The sequence below is a fragment of the Poecilia formosa genome, unplaced genomic scaffold (genome assembly GCF_000485575.1).
Source record: "Poecilia formosa unplaced genomic scaffold, Poecilia_formosa-5.1.2 Scaffold217, whole genome shotgun sequence".
NCBI classification, from domain to species: Eukaryota; Metazoa; Chordata; class Actinopteri; order Cyprinodontiformes; family Poeciliidae; genus Poecilia; species Poecilia formosa.
The window spans coordinates 789,023-804,475 of record NW_006800156.1 but is presented as its reverse complement, the minus strand read 5'-3'; the positions used below and the strand labels follow the sequence as shown (position 1 = coordinate 804,475).

The window sequence follows — 15,453 nt, the reverse complement described above, 5'->3', positions numbered from 1 at the left end:
AAATCCAGATTTCTATTTGCAGGTACAACAACAACAACAACAACAATAATAATAATAATAATTTTCAATGATTAGGGGAAGAACTATGGAGAACCAAAACTGACATAATTAAGGATAAAAGCAGAAATTAAAACATTTTATTTTTCATTTATTTTTAACACATTTTCTTTAGCCTTTTCTTCATACATGCATTTTTGACAACAAATGTATAAATATTTAGTTTTTCCTGTTCTTATCGATGCATTTTCATAATGCATGAATGTAATGAGAGGCTCCATCTGCTGATTGGTTGGTTTGGATCAACCAATCAGTTCGGATCTCTGCTTGGCTTCAGATGATCAGCAGTTCATCAGTGAGCTGAAAGCAGCTTTAAGTTTTATAACTCTTGTTTTATTTTTCATGGATGCTCAGACAGAACGTGTCTAGTGGATCTCAGGGACTCAGAGGTTCTCCGTCTGGTTCTTCATAGTTTGGTGAAGCGGCTGCTGAAGGTGGCTGACCTGGAGTCCAGACCAGCTGGTTCTGAAGGTCCAGAACCTGCTGGAAACATGAAACATGTTAAACACCTTCATCTCATCCTGATCCCTGCTGGATCATTTTATTCTTTCTCCAAATGGTTCTTGGTTCTGGTCCTGAAATGTGGGCCTGCAGCCCGTCCTCTCCTCAGAACCAGCCAGAGTTTGAGCCTCGCTCCAGGAATTATCCGGTCCCACAGCCTCTCTGTTCTGCTCCATTTCTCCTCCTCAACACGGTGACGATCTGCAGCTCTGGATCCTGACCAGGAGATAAAGTTCAGTTTGTTCAGGAAGTTCATGATTTGAATTGAAATTTAAATTAAATCTGAACATTTTATTCAGACTTGTTGACTTATATTTGCATAAATTAATCAGAAATAATAAAAAAACCATTTCAGATTCTTTATTGTACATTTTTCAGTAAGCAATTTATGAATAAACTTATATTATTTAAAGATGGATCAAAAGACCCATTTAAAAGACACATTTAAATAATTAGTTTATTGTCATTTGGCACAATTTGCTCTCCATAAAACTCAGGGCTGGAGAAACAGTTCAGCATCAAGCCAGTTTATCCCCAGAATAGTTATTGGGATAAAAACTATATCAGGGATGTAGTTTTAATACATATTCACAGTTTCTCTAAATTATTTTAAAACTGCACAAGATAAACTGGAATGATCTTACATGAATGTACATTTTCAAAGCTAACATGATTTTCTTCAGTCCTACATTATAAAATATTAAATGTTATTTTCTCTAAATTACTCTAAAACTATATTATGTATGTGCTGTGGATAAAACATAGTTGTTTTAAAATTAGTTGTATCTATTGGTTGATTTTTGGGTTGTTTTGCAGTTGACAGGATCAGCGCCGCAGCAGAACCCGGGCAGGACGCCTCTCTGCCGGGCAGAGCAGCAGACGGCAGGCCGGTGTCACCGGTCACCGTTTGGACCGGACCAGAACGGACCAGATCGGACCTGGAGTCTGTTGAGACGAAGCATTTCTGCCCGCTGCTCGTGTCTCTTCCCGTCTGCTCAGGTTCAACTTCCCGACCAGAATTTTATTCAATCAACCAAAAGCATGAAAATCTCAGGCATCTCAACGTCACCAGATTAAAAACCCTCAGAAAACCGACTGACTGCTGTAGCCGATATGTTTATACCTGCCTACGTCCAGGAGGCTTTTTTCTGTCTCAGCATGTCCCATTCACAGACACATGCGGATGTGACGTCGCGCGTACGGTGCGACGTCACATCCGCAAGAGCGAAATGCGACTTCCTTCTTTCCGTTTTGAGTAACCATGACTGCTAGGAAAGACAAAGTGATATTTCAGAAGCAGACGAAGCAGTACCATGAGCACTGCTGCGTTCCTCAGTGCACAGCCTCCTCCAAATATAACGGACTGTTAAGTTTTCACGGATTTCCAAGCCACCCTGAGTTAAGAAGGCGGTGGCTTGTAACTATTCGGCGGGACAAGTTGAAGCTAACGCTGCACAGCAAAGTGTGCAGCCTTCACTTCACTCCGGATCAGCTGCTTCAGCCTAAAGCTGCCGGGGGCAGACGGATGGTGAAGAGAGGAGCCGTCCCTGTGTTGTTTCCCTGGAGCCACCAGAGCGTCCAGCCTCCCAGAGCCGGTCAGCAGGAGCCGGAGAGCAGGCCTGACCCAGACGGCCGAGCCGCTGACCCGCCCGTAGGATTCAGCCTCCTGGATCATGATTACTGCTCTGTCCCAGAACCAGCCGACCTGGACACGGCAGGAAATGAAAATGAGACTTTAAAAGAAGAAATAAAGAAACAAGTCGAAGAACTGAAAATCCCATCCAGCTTTGGATTACAAAGGTTCGTAGGATCCGATGACGACATCCGGTTCTACACCAGGTGAGCTCAAACACTGCAAATTATTTTATTTTTTATTTTGGTTACTCACCCCGCCTCCAGTTTCTTAACTGAATTATATTTTAACCCAAAAATGCAGTAAACACGCTTACAGTTCACTAAAGTCACACCTGTTATTGTTTTAAACTAATGTTGGAGATCAAGTAAAAATAAGCATTATATAATGTTACTGGAAGTATTTTTGCATTATTTCTAACATAAAACAAAATAACTAAAATTCTTTCTTTTGAAGTAGCTCTATTCTCGGCTCTTCTTAGTGAAATACTGAATAATCTCCTGTTTCTGCGTTCTGGACCAACAGATTTGAGAGTTATCGCCTCTTCCTGATGTTTTGGAGGCTCATTGAACCGTCTGTCCATAAAATGATTCGTTCATCAGGAGCCGCTGAGGAAAGCAGCGAAGCAGGAACTGCTGTCAGATCAACACACACGGTTCGTATCTGCAGCTTCTGGAAGCACGCAGCACACACACCGCAAGACGGCAGGAAACGGGCGTTTTACCACAGATTATACTAGAACGCGTCATCTCCAGACATTTCGTTTTCAGTTTCTGATAATTGAGTGGTTCAGTGATGTAGTTGAGATAATAAGGGTTTGCTTCTTCCTGCTGCTTTCAAACAGAAAAGTGGTGGTAAGATAATAATTTTGTTCATGTTGTTCTACTGGTTACTTGTTTTCTTTTTTTTAAATAATTAAGCAGGTAAATAAAAGTGTATATTTGTGTATTTTAACTGTTTGTCTGCTGTTGTTTCTTCTTTTTCCAGAAGGATTCCTTGCAGCCCATCGACGAGCTGCTCCTGTTCCAGATGTACCTGGCTGCAGGTCTGCAGGAAGGAGACCTAGCAAACCGGTTCCAGATTCACCCTTCCACTGCAAGCCGCATTATTTGTTTGTGGGCCGATTATTTGTACTCTCTTCTGGGTTCTTTGTGCATCTGGATCGATGCAGACGCCATCCGAGCTCAGCTCCCCGAGGACTTCAGAGATTTTCCAGATACTCAGGTGATAGTTGGATGCTCTGAGCTCAGATGCCAAACTCCTGCTTCTGCTCTCTTCCACACTGACATGTCCTCCAAATCCAAGTCTCAGTGCGTAATGAGAGGTCTGATGGGAGTGGCTCCCCACGGTGCCGTGACCTTTGTGTCTTCACTCTATGAGGGGTCAGTAAGTGACACGGAGCTGTTTCTGAGGTCGGGCTTGGCTGACCGTCTTACTGAAGACATGGCCGTCATGGTGGATAAAGGATTCCTGATCTCTGGCTGTGTGAAGTGTAAGGTGTACTGTCCACCTTTTCTCAGCCCAAAACCACAGATGGCGTCTCAAAACGTCCTGCAGGCACAGAAAGTCGCCCGTCTGCGCGTTCACGTTGAGCGGGTAACCCAGAGAGTTAAAGAAAACAAACTGTTTGATTCTGTTATCCCTTCATCTATGGCTGGAAACATTAATAAACTATTTACAGTGGCCTGCCTGCTGGTCAACTACCAAAACAAACCGCTCTAAATGAAGGGAACGGCTGTGTAGTTCTCAGAAGAGGAGAGTGTTTCCCATCCTCAGGTGTTTTAATACTCCGGGTTCAGGAGTTCCCACGTCAGAAAAGGCGTAACGAGGAAACGCCTTCAGGATGCAGGACCCAAGTGATGATTCATAAACATGTTAGAAAAGTTTAATTTGTGTAATATGCCTTTTTCCTGTCCTTGTTGAGTGTCTTTCTCAGTTTGACGTAAAATCACAGAAGCATTTGAATGTATTTGAATTTTTCTCATGTTCTGACTGTTTGCTATCAAATTTCATGAATAAATGTGAAGGCAAAAAAAAAAACATGGTAGTAAACTTGTTTTTTTTTGAAAACTTGGCAACAAAACTAAACTACAGGCCAGTGCTGATGATAGAACAACTTTAAATGAATTTATTTTATGTACTACAGAGTGAGAACGTCACATTTTAAGTGCTGCATGTGTCTCATTTAGGTACCTTTGCATGTAAATGCTGAAACAGAAGTGGTCACTCTCGTTTCTGTCTGGTTATTTTTTGAACTTGCATGTCAAACAGACGTTCCACCACATGAGAGCAGCAGCAGGAAGCTGGAGGTTTTCATCTGACATCTGCAAGAATGTGCAGTCCACATAACGTTTTACATTTGGACATTTTATTTCAACCAAGCTAAATGATGGGGTCATGAAAACGGCCATCAGGGGTGGGGGCTCCTGACCCTGGGGCCTCGGCGTGAATTGCTCCCCCACCAGGTGAATAACTCACATTACAGCGGTGGGCGTATTTTCTGCTGCCTGAAGCTCCACAGCAGAACCTGATTATTCGCCTGGTCAGAGCTGCAGCAGTACTGTGACCCCTTCATGACCCTTCCCTAAATCTTGAAGGTTATTCTTGCTCGTCGCAGCAGGTCATGAGGTCATCAGCTCTGGTCTCATGTTGACGTCTGAATTTTGGGATCCATGTCAAAGGAAAACTGCAAACTCTGCAAATGAAAATGTTCCTCTTCAGCGCACACCCAGAACTCTGCTGGTGGAAGGTGAGCACAAAGTGGCAGATTAATAATTAATCTGATGTAATATTCTAATCTTTTGTCGTCTGTAAGCAGAATATCTTCATCAAGAACAGAAATAAAGTGTTAAAACTTGTTTTACATTCTAAATGTATTTTACTGAGTGAATTAAGCTGTTGTATTAAATGAACTTTTATAGATACTGGAATACAATTTTCAAAAGAAAAACAAAGTGTAACCTGTTGATAATACAGGAAATAGCGCCCCCTTCAGTTCCGGAGTGCAATGGTCCAGATATGTGATGGGACATCTACTCTGCTCTGGTTCTGGATGCTGAGCAGTCCGTTGTCCTGGGTAACCATGGCAACAGAGTAACATTTTCAGGACTGGATCAGCTGGTTGGCATCTGAAAAACTCAGTGTCTGAACTCTAACACACCTGTAGCTCCGCCCAGCAGCAGCAGGTCTCCTTCACAGGTGGAAACCCAGCGCGAGCGACTTAGCGCTCATGTTGCGTTTGAAGGCGGCTCGGAAAAACAGGTTACGACGTGTTAAAAACGGATTAAGCAGTTTTAACTGCTGAGCAAAGTGACAGAGGGAACAGATATGGGAAGTGTGGAAGCCCCTACTAGATCAAATCGATATAGGAATAACAGAGAGTTGGCCACTTATTAAGAACAAACAGCTTCCGGTCCAGGGGGGGACCTGCTGACTCTGTGGGCGGGCAATGTCCCCCAATGCGCAGGGCCTGATGCGCAGCGCAGCGGTTCTAGCTCGGCATGCAGGGCCAGCCCGAGGTTTTATGGGGCCTGAGGCAGAATCTGCTTTAGAGGCCCCTCTTCCTACTAAGAACATCAGCATCACTAACAGTGTTTAAATATAGATTTGGTGAAATCTGGGAGACGGAGCAGCTTAATTGGTCGAGCTAAAACAACAATCACTGATAATTAGGTTTTATTTGCTGATGCATTTGTGAACAAACTCAGCTCAAACACAAATATTACTGACAGCATCTGATGGTCGCCATGGTAACAACAAAGTATGAAGATGATTCTTTGCTCTTTCACTTCTCATTAAATCCTAAATTTGAATTTTTGTATTAAGTTAGCAGTTGATAGTTTCATGAAAGGTTTATAAAATGAGTTTCAGGTGTGATATATGAAGTTTATCATTGAATAATTACAAGTAAATACAGCCGGTGGTCACAAAGTACGTCATATTTGTAAAAGTGCAAAAATGTGTGAATTCAGAATCATTTCAAAGCTGTGACATACTGAAGCTCCTGCTCAATTTTTTATTACTGAAAACAAGATTTCAGAGTCTTTCAGCTCTCGCCTTCATGTTTGCTGCTTTGAATATTCTCTCTTTCTATTTTCAGTGGCATGCTTGACTTCCTGGGTTTCTTCTTCTGTGGTAAGGACTGATTCTTCTGCCACCACTGTTGGCCAGTCTGCAGGTCGGTAAGTGAAGACGGGAAGGCCCCTGAGGGCGGGAAGGCCCCTGAGGGCGGGAAGGCCCCTGAGGGCGGGAAGGCCCCAGAGGGCGGAGCTGGAGGGACGAGAGGCGGAGTCGGGGAGGCGGCTTCCCGAGGCGCGTTGTGAGAGGAATCATCGTTCCTGCTTCCCTGTGTTTCCTGTTTCTCTCGGTGTCTCTGTGTTGGAGCGTGAGCGCTGCTCTGCCCACACAGTGTGTTTCGGTACGGCTGAGCGTCTCTGCTGCCGGCCGTGTGCAGCCGCGGGTTCGGGTTGGCGCTGTGCCGGTTGCGGCTGCGCAGGGAGCTGAACACCATGGAGCAGCCCAGAACGGTGCAGCGGTGTTTGATCTTCAGGTGGACGGCGTTGTAGTGGATCTTCAGGGTTCCTGTCCAAACACAGCAAACGAAACGCTGTTAGCATCGATCATTTTATTTAGCTTAGCACAAACGCGTCTGGATGTTTGTTCAGTTCAACTAAATACTCACAGAACTTGTATGTTTTTACATATTTGTTGAATCTGTCATGTTGTGACATGATCTGATATGAGACAATCTGAGAAAACATTGAACTCCTCTTCCTTATCCCAGTGCTAACTAGAAGCAACCAATCAGAGCTAGGAGACGGGTCCTAGCGCTGTCAATCATCCTACGTCTGGCGCTTGTCATCCTCCACCCCTCTCTCTGTGCTACGCTACAGCTAGCACAGCCTGTCGTAAATGCTATGCTAGTTAGCATGGACACTGATGGTAAGTCATCACATTTAGTAGCGAGTGCATGAGTATGATTGACAGCACTAAGCCCCGCCTCCTGGCTCTGATTGGTTGTTTTCAGGGAGGAGATGGAAAAATCGATGTTTTCACAGATTATCTGTGTCATAAACTGTCACAACCGTTTAACAAATAAGTAAAAATATATTTTATAAAAGTTACAGTCTGCAGCTCTAAACATCTTCACCAATAACCAGGACTTAGTCAGGAGAGACCTTTAAATGTTTATCACATTATCAACAGTTTGGTTTTACTTTTTATACAATTATAATTATTCTGTTAAATAATCTTGTAATCATTTTAAAGATCTCATGTTGAGTTTTTGGATGTTTGTAATGACATATGTTATCCTTTCATACATTGTTTCACCCTGAACGGAGCTGACCTTTGACCTCATTTTGTCTGGTTTTTATGAAGTTTTCACCTTCAGGTCCCGTTTGCTCACCTTTGTCATAGAAGCTTTTCCCACAGACGCCACAGCTGACCCTGCCCTTCCGCCCTCCAGCCGCCAGGAGGGAAGGGAAGGAGCAAAGGGAAGACGGGAGAGGATGGAGGGACGAACACGGCGACGTAACAGGGAGGAGAGGGGAAGAAAAGGAGTGAAGAGGCCTGAGGAAAGAGGAGGAGAAGGAGGGAAGCGTTTGAGGAAGGCGAGAGGAGGAGGAGGAGGAAGAGGAGGGGACTGGAGAACACATCAGGGAGGAAGGTGGAAGTGAGAAGTTGAAGGAAGAGGAAAAGGAAGCAGTTTTCTCCTGGATCAGTCTCTTCTGCAGGAAAACCCGGTCGTGGTGGAGGATGGGGTTCTGTTGCCACGGTGACGGATTTGACTTGTCCGGGTCGGTTTTCATGGACGAGGCCGGTTCTGATCTCTGCCGGACCGAGCCGTGGTCTTCCCCACATCGATGTCTGTCGTGTTTCTGAACCAGTTTGTTCTTCCTGAAGTCCTGCAGGACGGTTTGAGACTCAGGGGAAGGAAAAGCTTCCTGCAGAAACAGGAGGAGCAAATTTAAAATATGCTCTGGATCTTTACATGAAGGGACAAGAATCATCACCTGTGCTGAGCTGAAGACGGCTGACTGTGGGAAATGGAACGGCAGGAGCACCGACTGGCCTCCTGGGACGTTTCCTGAGGCGGCGCTGCTGTCCGCCGGCCGGGCGTCTCTCAGAGAACCGATTCTCCAGTCATTCAGCGGAGCGTCTGGCTGCTGGTGAGGCAGGAGCGCTTCGCCCTCCAGGTGCTGCAGGATCATCTCCTCCACGATGGGCCGAGTCTCTCCGAAGCGCAGGAACTGTCTGAGGAGCAGCAGCTGCTCCTGGGCGGTGGCCGTGTCCCAGCGCTCCAACGCCTCGCCATCGGGACGCTGCAGGAAGACGCAGCTGAGCTTCAACTCTGCAAACCAAACCCGTCAGTCGCTGCTCACTTCACATGATGGACATGATCTCCATAAAGCCTGGGTCGCTTCACAGAGAAATATGTTTCACTCTCTAGTTGGGAATAAAGTATACATCACTTTATTTACACAATTAGCCAATCACATGGCAGCGATTATAAGACTATAAGATCATGACTGGCTGAAGATCAGACAATGATTTAGATGTTTCTTTAATTAAATGTCTCAGCTTGTACTTTACCTGCACAAACATCAGAACAACCCAACGTTTAATAAAATCAAATAGTCAGATTTCAGAATAAAAGTGAGCTGTGAGTTACTGTTGATCTGAAACATGAGATCTTACTGGTTTGTCTTATTTATAAAACCAAAATGAATAAAAAACCCTGAAGGAGGATCCTGAATGTTGATGTTTTTATGTGTCGCTTCAGAAACTCGATTCATTCAGCCGAGTTTAAATAACATGTTGGATAAAAGGTGAGAACTTTGTGTCCATTTTCAGAAGATTGAACTGGATTAGCCGGGTTTACCTGCAGCATGTATCCGCGGACGTAATCACCCAGACTCCAGCCCAGACCGTTCAGAATCTGACCCACCTGGGAGGCAAAACAAACCCATAAAACCCGGCCAGCACCAGACCACAGACCCGGGGAGACGGTGGCGGACCTGCTCTGGAGTCAGGACGCTGTAGAGCCGGTCCAGTAGGATCTTCAGCTGGACGGGAACGGCCTGCGCTCCGAACAGAACCAGGGAGCTCAGGTCGAACACCAGCCCGGGCAGCGCCACCTCCACCGGGCCGGCGCCGGACGGCGGAGCGGCCTGGACCGTCTCCAGAGCTGAGAGGGAAAATGAATGGATGAGTCAGAGACGTGTGGAGCGAAGCTGGAGGAGGCGGAGGGGGAACATGGAGGGCTGCAGCAGGTGCTGCAGGAAACCGTCCTGATGAACCTGACAACACCTGATCCGCCTTCGCACGACGCAGATGTTCCACCCAGATGTTCCTGCCGACACGATGACAGCAACACCTGAACCGTGTCACCTCAGAGTCTGAACCAGCTGCAGGACCAACCGTCACTGCTGGGACTCTGAAGGACGCGTCCGACCAGAACCGGGACTGAGCCCAGCGCAAAACGTTCTGCTCAGATTCCAGGCTCACTGGGCGTCTCCGGGTTTGTCTGAGTTAGTCAGAAACACATCAGGAGTTTTTCCTCTGAGCCTTTCTGCTCAGATTTCTGTGGAGATGAAGGACCTGAACATGTTTTCTCCTGCAGTCACTGACATGCTGGATGTTCCTGCACGAAATGCATCCGGTTCTTTAGACTCTCAGTGAAGTAAAATAATATTTCCAACATACTTCAGACTCTAATAAAACATGCCAATCATAACTGTAGACAGTTGATGCTTTTAGAAACAACTCAAGACTAATAAACTCTATTAATCTTTTTTTATTGTATATATTTATATTAATACTTTCTATTTTTAGTTATTTATTTTTATGTGCAGCTGAATAACAATAAGAGCTTCAGTCGTTGACAGAACAGAGCCGTCCACAACGGCCTAATTAAAGTTCTCCAATAAAATAATCTACAGGTTTTACATCCATAATCCAACATAATCTGCCTCTGAAAACCTTCAGCTGTGTCATAACCTCCATCTTCATGTTCTGGTGCTTTGAAGCATTCTGGGTAAATATTGCAGGGATTTTTAAAGCAAACATATAAAATCAGCAGGAAACAGAAAGTTCTGTCCGGTTGGACTGGATGACGTTGTTCCTTCTTGCTTTATGAACTGAAGTGATTGATAAAGTTTGCGTGTTTTTACCGTGCTCCACCCAGCCGTGTCCACAGCGATCACATGACCTCAGCTTGACCTTTCCGGGTTTAAAACAGGCGCAGCTGCAGGACGAGACGCTGCACCTGACGGACTGACGGACACAGAGGTCAGGTTTCTGTCCTCCTTCGGTCACATGCTGCATTTTAACATTATTTTTAGTAAAACGTATTTGGTGCAGCGTTTACCTCCTGAGCATTTGGAGTCATCCTCACACCTTCATCCTGCAAAATGAAGTAGAACCGATCAAACCTGAGCAGCGACGAAATTCACCTTTCAGCTGGAAAACAGAGCAGAAAACTGAAAAAAATAAAAATAGTAAAATGTAATGAAAAGTAACAGTTATAAAAAATGACTAAAATCAATTAACAATTCAAAATAATAAAATTAAAGTATTTTGAATTTTTGTTTCTACTTGTTTTTACTTTCACTATAAAACATTTAGTTATCACTGTAACATTTTTATTTATCAAACCTGTTTGTTGTGTTTGATTCATTTTACTATAAAAAGTGAAAATGAAAAAAATCCAACTTTCATTTTTAAATTAAACTTCTTTTTCATATTTTTTCATGTTAGCAGGATAAAAATTCAGTTCATTTAGAAATAAACTGTCAAAATGAGCTGAAATAGAGAAATAACAATCCTGCATTATTCAAAGTAAAATTGTTAAATTTGAAGGTTTTAAAAAATGATATTTTTCATAAAGTACTTTAAAATCCTACCTTTTTGTTTCTGCTGATGAAAGAAAAGCTTCTTCTTTCTAATTCTTGTTAAATTATTTGTTCTTTCGCTTCGTGAGCAATCTGCAGTTTAACGTCTTTTCTCCTCCTCTTCCTCTCCAGAACGTCGCTCCCTCCTCTTCCTCCTCTTCCTCTCTGGACTTTTCTTTCTCATCTGAGCTTTGTACATGTTCTGCTTTTTTATTTTCCTTTGACTCCTCCCTGCAGCTGAACATGATTGGACAAAGACGAAAACATAACTGGACTTGTTTATTCGTGATTTTCATTTGGTTTGATTGCAGATGAAAATATTGATTCACATTCGAACATAAAAAGATGAAATAACTGAATAAGAAGCTCCAGATTTCAGATCAACAGCAGAAAAAGCAGCTGATGCTTCTGAGGTCAAAAGTAGAAATCCTTGTTTTGAGACATGGGATGTTATTTCACTGAGTTCATATAGAAAACATTTAAAGCCAGTTATGAAGGTGGAAAACATCCTGCTGTGATCTGAAATGACGACTCGGCGTCTGATCTGATCAGGATTTAGAAAAGCCAAAGAGTGCAACCATCACTACTGGTCAAATGTTTCAGAAAATCCCAATTTTTCATGTTTTTAATGAAAACTATGCAGCTTAATGTCTATTTGCTCTCTGAGATGAAAACACAGTGAAGTAAGTGATTGTAGTTTAAACATAAATCGATAACCAGACGAACACACGGCGGGTTTCCTCCAGAAACTTTCTTCATGTCTGCAGACGTTTAAATGTTGGGAGTTTGTTGGAGCTGCAGAGTTTCTAACCTGATCTGGTTCCTGAGTTCTGGCTCAGCTTCGGGTCGTCGTGTTGTGAACTTGTGGCTTTTATAGAAAATCTGTTTTTTTAATTTTTTGTTAAAACTGCCGCCATGTTGCGAAGGTTTGAGACATAATCTGTGAAAAGGTTGATCTTTCTTCCCTGAGCTGCTGCAGCCATCTGAAGAAATGCTCCAAAACCAACCAATCAGAACCAGGAGGAGGGTCTCAGCGCTGTCAATCATCCTCGTGTACTCACTGCTAAATGAATAATGGTGGAGAAACAACTTATCATTACAGGAAACCCATTTATCTGCCATCATCGGTGGCTATGCTAACTAGCCTAGCATTCGCAGCAGAATCTGCTGATGGGGAAAATCTGGCAGCGCCAACAAGACTGTGACTGACAGCGCTAAGACCCGCCCCCGCGCTCTGATTGGTTGTTCCAGAGGACGCCATTTTTCACAGATTATCTCATAAACTGATGAGTTTCAACAAATATTTTTCTCTCAAAGTTACACATTTAACCTTTACTGTCTGTAAGCACGTCTGTCCATCTAAAGTCTTATGAAAAAATAGTTGCATACAAACAAAAGTTTGGATCAGTGTGAATATTTTACTGACTATTCCAGAGGTGGAGGTGGGAAAATCACGACCCCTGAGTTTCCTACTACAAACACGATTCTGCTCTGCAGGAAGCAGTTTGTGTGGAATCTACCGTACGTCGTTTGAACCTGCTGTCCTCAGAAAAGAGACTTTGGTGCTGAAATGAGATGAGATGACCTGGAAACGTGGTAAACACTCACACAGAGACAGAGGCGCTGTTGGACAGGCCTCCTGTCCTCCGGGAGCCGGGAGACCTCCTTCCTGTTTTGATGTAGCACTAATTAGAATATCAGACGATCGCGTCCCGTTAGCCAGAAATCACCGCCGCTCGCTGACACAGTTCAGGATCAGAGCGTCTCTGAGGGTCGGGCTTCAAACGCAGCGCCGGATCACCTGGTGGGTGGGACCGGGCGTCGGCAGGTTCTTCGGGTCGGGGTGGTCTTTCTGTAAATTTATTAGATTTCCTTAAAGGAACTGATCACCAGAGAACGTCAAGACCTTCTAATGATGATCTAAACCCGGTTAAAGTCAGTTTCTGTCTTCTGCTGGGTTTACTCTCATTCTGGCCCGTTTCTCCTGACAGAACCGGAGTATCTGGGTCAGGTGTAACAAACATCCTGTCACTGAAATCAGGACTTTATGATCACAGAAAAACAGACTCTGCTGTTCTTAAAGGAGCAGTATTATATAAAATGGACTTTTTTGAGCTTTTCATCGTGTTATAATGTTATCCTCTCAGCGTAAACATTCCTGGAGTTTTGCTTTGATTCTTTCATGCATGTTTGAGAAATGCTTTAATCGCCATGGCAACCATTCAGCTGTCCAAAACACCTGGGTGGGCCTAGCCCCGCCTACAAGACGCAGCTCCTCCTCTGAGCTGAAGTTTCAGTGCTGGAAAAACGGAAAACATGTCTGATAAAAACTGACTTCATGTGATGCTTTGTGTTGTAGTTTACATTTTATGTTGGTAACATTATTTTACTATGATTACAAATTAAAAATATGTGAGTCCAATCTGTATCTTTTTTTGAACTGCAGTTTGGGGCCACACAAAATCAGCCTGAGGGCCACAAAGGGCCCCCAGGCCACACTTTGGACACCCCTGCTCTAATGGAGTACCTGACCTTTGTTTTTTTAAATAAATCCTCCTCTCTTAGTTCATAGTTTTAGTTTTCCTGAGTCTGTTTGGGTTTTAATTTGCGTTTAAAAACTTCAAACTTTTCTCAGTCCTGCTCGTCTCGGTCCAAACGGGGACGTGTGTGTCTCTGTCCATACGGGGACGTGTGTGTCTTGGTCCATACGGGGACGTGTGTGTCTTGGTCCATACGGGGACGTGTGTGTCCCGGTCCATACGGGGACGTGTGTGTCTCGGTCCAAACGGGGACGTGTGTGTCGTGTGTGTCGCCTCCCCGTCCGTCACTTTTATAATTTGTCGCCTCAAACGACAGCTCCAGCGGCGCCTCAGCTTAATTTTACATGACTACAAACACTCAGAGTGTTTCTGCGGCAGGTTTTAAGAGGCTCTTAGACTCGGAGTGTGTCCTCCCTCCCCTCCCGTCCCCCCGTCCTCCCGTCCCCTGTCCCGCCCCGCCGTATCTGTGCCGCTGCTGCAGGCTGCCTCTTTGTAGCGACGCCAACTTGGCTCCGATTCAGTCACTGCGGTGGGAAGTGTGTGTTTAAAGACGAGGTGTGTGTTCTGTCACAGGTACAACTGGAGCAGCAGGCAGGGAGGAATCCGAGACGGAAAATAACGTTTTTGAAGTAATAATAAAAAACCCAACAGCGGAAGATCATGAGGGAGATCCAAAACTAAAACAGGACGCTGACACCTTTGAGTTATTCCTTTTGTTCTCTGCTTTGTTTTGGCGCTCCAGATTTAATTTGACTCTTTTATTAATGACCAAGAAGTTTGAACGTGGAAATCGAGGGACGCTGAAAAGAAAACTCTCCTCAACTTTTAATCCTGTTAGCTTCAAAACGGAGGATTAAAGTCCGTCATCCTCACCGCTGCTGGAGTCTGAAAGAATCGTTTTTCACATTAAACATCACTTCATGCAAAAAGGCTCAAATCCATTAAACTTTAACCCAAAATGTTAAATAATCCAACCTTTGATTTGGGAATAGCTCTGGTTATTTCTATCAAACTACTTCAGCAATTTTATCTTGTATTTTCACTGAAATCCTCCAAAAAATGATATGTATGACGTGTTCATGCAAATTTTGAAGTATTGCCATAGAAAAAGTTGATGGAAATGACGAAATTTGAAATAATTCCATCAATTTTGCAAAAAAAAAGAAAAGAAAAAAAAAGAAAAACATTTTTACGCTTGTTTTGGTGATTTTTGGGTTTTCCAAAAAAAGAGTTAATGCTCTAAAAGATGGAAACATTTTCTGAAGAAATTCTGATGCAGCAAACGCTCCTGTACACCGATTGGTCTGTGCCTTACCAGAGGCATGAAACATGGAAAAGGTCAAAGTTCAAACCTGCAGCTTACGGAGTATTAGGGCAGAACTAAGAACAGATAAAAAATAAAAATACTACAACAAAGTTACAAAATTACAAGAATAAACTCATCCGAGAATAAAGTCGTAATATTTTGAGAATAGTCAGTTTTACGAGAATAAAAGTCAATAAAACAAGAATAAAGTTGTAATATTCTGACTTTTTCCTCGTGTTTTTTCTAATTTCCTCAGTGTGACCCTGACACTTCGTCCACCAGCTTGGAGTTCAGGACTTGGACAGTTTTTGTCACAAAACCAAAAACTTTGAGCAGAACAAGGATTTGAGTCAGACGTCCAAACAAACAGAAATGTTTCCCAGATGTTTCTGTGTTGGTTCAGAACTAAATCCTGTAGAAACCTTAAAGCTGAGCAGAATAAACGTCTCCTTTCAGCGGGCATCGGGTTAATTACGCCTGCTGAGGCTTAACGGAGGCCGGCTGCTGGAGCAGAGGGCCGTT

General features: G+C 43.8%; 2 protein-coding genes across 2 annotated transcripts; one reads left to right on the top strand and one right to left on the bottom strand.

Annotated features, from left to right (window-relative positions):
* Window positions 1-1,719: 1,719 nt before the first annotated feature.
* On the top strand, window positions 1,720-4,231 carry LOC103149074 (uncharacterized). The gene is made up of 3 exons (XM_007568089.2): window positions 1,720-2,397; window positions 2,717-2,846; window positions 3,179-4,231. Exons 1-3 carry the CDS (start codon window positions 1,820-1,822, stop codon window positions 3,911-3,913), a joined length of 1,443 nt encoding a protein of 480 aa, XP_007568151.1. The 5' UTR covers window positions 1,720-1,819; the 3' UTR covers window positions 3,914-4,231.
* Window positions 4,232-5,720: 1,489 nt separating this feature from the next.
* On the bottom strand, window positions 5,721-12,035 carry LOC103149109 (zinc finger protein basonuclin-2). Its single transcript, XM_016679670.1, has 7 exons — window positions 11,098-12,035; window positions 10,366-10,598; window positions 9,211-9,380; window positions 9,075-9,140; window positions 8,206-8,514; window positions 7,599-8,136; window positions 5,721-6,772 (listed from the first exon to the last, which is right to left on the bottom strand). The coding sequence occupies exons 2-7, from the start codon at window positions 10,517-10,519 to the stop codon at window positions 6,237-6,239; spliced, it is 1,773 nt and encodes a 590-aa protein (XP_016535156.1). The 5' UTR covers window positions 10,520-10,598; window positions 11,098-12,035; the 3' UTR covers window positions 5,721-6,236.
* Between the last annotated feature and the right edge of the window lie 3,418 nt (window positions 12,036-15,453).